Raw genomic sequence first — 6,985 nt, 5'->3', positions numbered from 1 at the left:
GAGATAATCATATGGTCTTTGTTCTTGAGCTTGTTGATGTGATGTGTCACATTTACTGACTTTCGTATGTTGAACCATCCTTGCATCCCTGGGATGAATCTCACTTGATCATAGTGTATAATTTTTTAAATATGTTGTATTCTGATTGCTAATATTTTGTTGAGGATTTTGGCATCTAGGTTCATCAAGGATATTGGCCTATAATTTTCTTTTTTTTGTTGTGTCTTTATTTGGTTTTGGTATCAGAGTTATGTTGGCCTCATAGAATGACTTTGGGAGAATAGCTTCTGTTTGAATTGTTTGGGATAGTCTGAGGAGAATTGGTATTAACTCCTCTTTAAAAGTTTGATAGAATGCAGCTGTAAAACCATCCAGACTCGGAATTTTCTTTGTTGGAAGATTGCTAATTACTGCTTCAGCCTCCTTGCTTGTTATTGGTCTGTTCAGGTTTTCTCTCTCTTCTTGGTTCAGTCTTGGTAGTTTGTATGTGTCTAGAAACTTATCCATATCTTCCAGATTTTCATATTTGTTGTCATACAGTTGTTTATAATAGTCTCTAATGATTTTTTTTATTTCCATGGTATCAGTTGTAATGTCTCCATTTTCATTTCTGATTTTTGTTACTTGGGTCTTCTTTTTTTTTGTTAACCTAGCTAATGTTTGTCTATTTTATTTATCTTCTTGAAAAACCAACTTTTTGTTTTGTTGATCTTTTTGATTGTTTTTTGGGTCTCTATTTCATTTAGTTTTGCTCTGCTCCTAATTATTTCTTTCCATCAACTACTTTAGGTTTGGATTGTTGTTGTTTTCAAGTTCTTTGAGGTGTAGTGTTAGGTCATTTATTTGAAGTCTTTCCATTCTTTTGATATAAGTATTTATTGCAATAAATTTGCCTTTTAGTACTGCTTTTACAGTATCCCACAGATTTTGGTATGATGTATCTTTATTTTCATTAGTTCCTAGAAATTTTTTGATTTCCTGTTTAATTTCTTCTTAGACCCATAGGTCATTCAGGAGCCTATTATTTAGTTTCCATGTATTTGTGTAGCTTCTAGAGTTTTGCTTATTGTTTATTTCCAGTTTTAGTCCACTGTGATCTGGAAAGATAATTGGAATGATTTCAATTTTTTAAAATTTGCTGAGACCAGATTTGTGACCTAATATGTGGTCTATCCTGGAGAATGTTCCATGAACTGATAAGAAAGTATATTCTTTAGTTGTTGGGTGAAATGTTCTGTATGTATCTGCCAAGTCCAATTGGTCTAAGGTGTTGATTAAATCCTGTGTCTCTTTGTTGACTTGTTGCCTGGAGGATCTGTCCCATACTGGAAGAGGGGTGTTCAGATCACCCACTATTAATGTATTAGGTCCTATTTCTTTCTTTAGGTCTAAGAGTGCTTGCTTTATGTATCTGGGTGCTCCAGTATTGGGTGCATAAATGTTTATGATTGTTATGTCTTCTAGCTGGATAGATCCCTTTATCATTTTATAGTGGCCTTCTTGTCTCTCTTTATGTTTTTTGGTTTCAAGTCTATTTTGTCTGTTGTAAGAATAGCTAGTCCTGCTTGTTTTTGGCTTCCATTTGCATGGTATATCTTTTTCCATCCCTTCACTTCTAGTCTATGTGTGTCTCTACAGGTGAGGTGGGTCTCTTGAAGACAGCATATACTTGGGTCTAGCTTTTTAATCCAATCAGTTAGTCTGTGTCTTTTGAATGGGGAGTTTAGTCCATTCACATTTAGGGTAGTTATTGACAAGTGTTGCTTAATTCCTGTCATTAAAACTGTTTAGATGTTTTAAATATCTTTTGATCATTATTTCCCCTTTAATTTCTCTTATTCAATGTTAGTTGGAAATTTAAGGTGGGATGATTTAGTTTTTTCCTCTTTCTTGCTGGCATTTTTGTTTTAACTGTGGGTTTTGCTCTTTCTTGTGTATTTGTGATAGTGGTCACTGTTATTCAGATTCCAGATGAATGACTCCCTTGAGAATTTCTTGCAGAGCTGGTCGTTTGGTGGTGAACTCCCATAACTTTTGTTTGTCTGTTAAAAATACACTATTTCTCCTTCATTTCTGAAGGAGAGCCTTGCTGGGTAAAGAATTCTTGGCTGGCAATTTTTTTTTTCCTTTTAGTATTTTGAATATATCATTCCACTTTCTTCTGGCCTGTAGGGTTTCGGTTGAGAACTCTGCTGTTAGTTTGATGGTGGTTCCCCTATAAGTGACCTGATGCTTTTCTCTTGGTGCTTGTAGAATTCTCTGTCTTTGAGCTTTGCAAATTTAACTATAATTTGTCTCCTCCTTAGGGAGGATTTTTTGGATTGAATCTGTTTGGTGACCTTTGAGTTTCCTGGATCTGAAGGTCTGTATCTCACCCTACACCTGGGAAGTTTTCTGTTACTATTTTCTTGAATAGGTTTTCAGTAACTTTTCCTTTCTCCCTCCCCTTCAGGAATACACACAATTCGGATGTTAGAGTAGTTGAGGTTGTCTGCTATCTCTCTTAGATTTTCCTCATTATTTTTAATTCTTTTTTCCTTTTTTTTTTTTTTTTTTTTGGTCTGCCTAAGTTATTTCAAAAAGACCATCTTCAAGCTCAGAAATTCTTTCTTCTGCTTGCTCTACCCTGCTGCTCAAGCTCTCAGTGGTGTTTTTTATTTCATTGAGTGAATCTTTCATTTCTATAAGTTCTGCTACACTCTTTTTTAAAATATTAATTTCTTTGTAGATTTCCTCCTTCATATTCTGGATATTTTTTCTTGTTTCACTGTGTTCTTTAACTGAGTCTTCTTTTAGTTTTTCAAGTTTTCTTAAGATCATTGCCCAGAATTCTTTTTCAGACATTTCAAGGATTCCGTGTTCCATGGAGTCTGACTTGGACCATTACTGTATTCTTTCCGTGGTGTCCTTTCTTCTTGTTTGTACTTCTAGTATTTTTTCTTTGACATTTGGTCATTTGGTAGAGGGTTTCTTCTTCTGTTGCACTGAGGTTGGCTATGGAGTGGCCCTGGTTGCTACTGTAGTGGTGAATTGTCTTTGCTTGACAGTAGGTATGGTAGTGGTTATGTTAAACCACCTTGGGTCCTGTTCCAGAATCTGTGGTCATAGAATAGCCCCTAGTGCCATGCGGTTCTGCTGGGCTCACCTTGGTGGGTCAGACCCTGCGGGCTGGTGCTCCCCTCTGGGTTCAGGAGTGTGGAGGACACCTCTAGCTGCACAGTTCTGCTAGGCTCATCTCGGTGGGTCCTCTTTCTGCGTTTTTAACAAGCACCCCAGGTGCTTCTAATGTACTGGAAAGTGTGAAAACTGCTGTTCAAAAGACTACATTAAGTGAAATTTATTCGCCGAGGCACTATAAGGGACACAGATATTATTAAATACCTGACCTTAAGGAGCTTACAGTCTGATAGGGAAGATAACACTTGCATAGAAACAACTATAAATACAAAAATTTTTTTAAACCATAAAATTAGCAACAGCTATTTCCAGAGAGCAGAAGTGAGAGAATCTTCTAGAGTTTTGTTTTGTTTTGTGCACAGTATGTACATTTGGATGATGCTTCATTCATTCAGCACACATAAAGGCCCACAGCTTGCTTCTCATCTCCTTTACCAGCTCACTGGGATAATTTCTAGAGTTTCTATAATTTATAGAGACAAATGTAAAAGCTTTCACATTATTAAAGGCTATTGTATCTAAAAATGGGGACAGAATGTTGTCTTCCATAAATTACTAAGAATACTGGGCTCTTGTGTTTCTGTTTTTATTTTTCAATTGGAGATTGCTAGCATTTATATGACATGGAACTATGTATACTGAGAGCTGAATAATAACCATTCGTTCAGCTTCCACAGTGCCAAAACTTGAGGGTCTTCATATGAGAGGACTTCAAAAAGTTCATGGAAAGATTTGTATTATCTTTCAATTCCAGTTTTCCATGAACTTTTTGAAGTACCCTCCTACAGTCTGTTGAGAAGTCAGACATTTACAGAGATAACCAGTACAAGTGAGTGAAGGACACTAACATTTGCCCTTATCGTGCTATGCATTTTCAATATATTATCCCATTTAATCTTCACAGCAAACCTGCAAATAGTTGGAATCTCTGTTGTATAGATGGGGAAATTGTGGTTCAAAGAAAGCAAGGTGCCCCGGTTACCCAACTAGTAAGTAGCAGAGCTCAGATTTGCATCCACATCTGTGTGACTGCAGAACCTCTTCCATGGGAATTGAAACAACAGACTCTTCTTTCTGATAAGAGGAGTGGGGAGGAGCTGCATTCTACCTGGAATTGAGAAAGAACATTCAAGCAGTGCTGGCAACAGAAGCAGAGAGACAGAGGAATAGATGTGGGAACAAACACTAGGCCATTTCCATTTAAGCATACAAAGTATGGAAATCACTGTGAGAAGTGGGCTCCAGGAAGGTCATATCACACCTCAAGTTTTAGCTAGAGATGATGAAACTTGAAGGGCTAAGGTCAAGAAATATCTATGTTAAAAAAATGAACAAAACTTGATAACTAATCGGATGTTGCAGGGAAGAGGGGAGGAAGGGTCGACATGAATCAAAGCTGATTGACTGAATCACTGAGTCAATTTTGTATCCTTTGACCAACATCTCCCCAACCATACCCCCCACCTCAGCCCCTGGTAACCACCATTCTACTCTATACTTCTATGAGTTCAACTTTTTTAGATTCCACATATAGGTGATATCATATGATGTTTGTCTTTCTGTGCCTGGCTTAGTTCACTTAATTTTTTGTCATCCAGGTTCATCCAATTGGCATTACATTTTAATGGTGCAATCAATTCCAAATACTAATTGCTTTGCATTTAGACTTTTTTCCATTTTGCTTTTATAAAATTTTACTTCACTTTAAAAGAAGATTTTAATTTTAGGAAAAAGTATATCTGAAAAAAATTTTCCCCTTGATACTCTCTGACTTTAAAAATGAATAATGCATTAAAATAAATGCCAGTTTTAAGAACTGACTTGTTTGGAATATATTTTTATTATGGTTATAAAATCTTTAAAGACAACTTTAAGATGAAATTCTGATACAGCCAAATTACTTTTATGTCAAATGCAACTATTTCTCAAATACCAGTGTTAAGTTCTTTATCTTGAGCCAACACAAATTAAAATTATAATTTGGATTTTATTTTACTTAAGTTATTTTCTCTATGCTTTGTGGAACTAATGGAATTTTTTTCTTACTGTTTAGGAAATACCAGATAGGAACCAGGGTCCGGCTGCGGCTATTAGATCTTGAACTTACATCTAGGTTCCTGGGAGCAACAACAGATACAACTATACTAGAGGCTGATGCAGTTCTCTTAGGACTCCAGGACAGTAAGGACTCCAAATCAAAAGAGGAACATGGTGAAAAATAAATGAGCTTTGCTTAGTGCGTTTACTCTTTCTTTGTTGAACCTAGATATTCATCAAGAATGCAATTAGAAAATTGTGAATAAAGGATTGAAAATATAATAAATGAAAGCCATAATTATAGCTCTTGTTTGTTAGAATTTTCTTTAGCTATATACCCCCTCCCCTTTTTTTGCCCATTTTTCCTTTATTGGGACAATGTCAACTATACTGAGAAATTCTTTCATTCAGTAAATATGTTTTGAGTGCTCTCCATGTATATGGCACTAAACAGCAGTAAACAAATTAAACACTATTGCTTGCCTTATGGCAATTACATTTTACTGGGGGAAATAGACAATAAATAAGTAAAATATAAAGTATGTTAGACAATGATACATGCTAAGGAAAGAAAAAAAAAGTAAGGAATAGAGTTAAAAGGTGTCCAGGTGACAGGTTGAAATTTAGGTGTGGTGTCAATGAAAGGCTCCCAGAGGGGGTCACTTTTGAATAATTTCTGAAGGAAATGAGGAAGCTAGCCATGTGGGTCTCTGGTAAAGAGTATTCCAGCAAGGGAATGGCTAGTGCAAAGGTCCTAAACTGGGCCTGTCCAGTTTAAGGAACAGGGAAGAAGTCATTGTAGCTGCCTGTGAGAGGAGAAGGAGATGGATACCGAGAGGTAAGGAAGGCCACGTAGGCCCTAGTATGCACTTTGGCATTTATTTACTCTGATTGAGATGGAGGGTTGTTGGTGGATTCTGAGCAGAGGAGGGATATGATCTGGCATTTTAGCAGGATCCCTTTGAGTAGGTTGGCTGAGTAGACTGAAGATGAGCAAGAGCAGCCACACCAAGGCCTGTAAGGAGACTTGCAGTAACCAGGCAAGAGAAGATGGACCAGAGTAGTGGCAGCGGAGGTGGTGAGAAGAGGTTGAAATCTGGATATATTTTGAAAATAGAACCAATGGGACTTTCTAACACATTGGACATGGAATATATGAGAAAGAAAGGAGTGAGGGATGACACCAAAGCTTTTGGCCTGCGCAACTAGAAGGGAATTGCCTATAACTGAGATAGGGAAGAGCAGGTTTGAGAAGAATATTCAGAACTCAGTTTTAGACATGTTAAGTTTTAGATACTTATTAGCCATCTAAGTGGAGATGTTCTGAAGGCAGTTGGATAATGAGTCTGCAGTGCATGGGAGAGGTCTGGATGGAAGATAGAAACTTGCCAACCACAAACATTTTATACTTCACAAATTATGTAGGTCAGGAATTCAGGCAGGATTCAGAAGAGCAATTTTGTTCCTCATGGTATCAACTAAAGTCACTCAGAGGTACCTAGCTGGCTCATCTACTAGGACCCAAAACAACTTCACTCACATGCCTGGTATTTTGGCAGGGGTGGCTGGAAGGTTAGGTTCAGCTGGGACTGTCAACCACAGCACCCACACATGGCCTCTCCTGCATGGTAGTCTTGGGGTAGTTAGATTGATTGCATGATGGCTGCCTTCCCCCAGAGTGAGCATTCCAAGAGAGCCAGGACAAAACTAGATGGCCTGTTCTGACCTAGCCTAGGAAGTCAGATAGCTTCACTTCTACCCAGTTGGTTAT

The 6,985-nt window shown here is 37.4% G+C and overlaps 1 protein-coding gene across 1 annotated transcript in view; it reads left to right on the top strand.

Moving 5' to 3' along the window:
- Positions 1-5,517, top strand: part of MRPS28 (mitochondrial ribosomal protein S28) — a 114,948-nt gene extending 109,431 nt beyond the window's left edge. Inside the window, exon 3 of the mRNA XM_008585474.1 lies at positions 5,231-5,517. Within this exon, the coding sequence (XP_008583696.1) occupies positions 5,231-5,399 (169 nt within the window). The 3' untranslated portion in view covers positions 5,400-5,517. The remainder of the gene's footprint in view (positions 1-5,230) is intronic.
- The last annotated feature ends 1,468 nt before the right edge of the window (positions 5,518-6,985 follow it).

Source organism: Galeopterus variegatus, unplaced genomic scaffold (genome assembly GCF_000696425.1).
Source record: "Galeopterus variegatus unplaced genomic scaffold, G_variegatus-3.0.2 Scaffold3589, whole genome shotgun sequence".
NCBI classification, from domain to species: Eukaryota; Metazoa; Chordata; class Mammalia; order Dermoptera; family Cynocephalidae; genus Galeopterus; species Galeopterus variegatus.
Note: the sequence above shows the minus strand (reverse complement) of the source record. Positions and strands in the feature narration are given on the sequence as shown.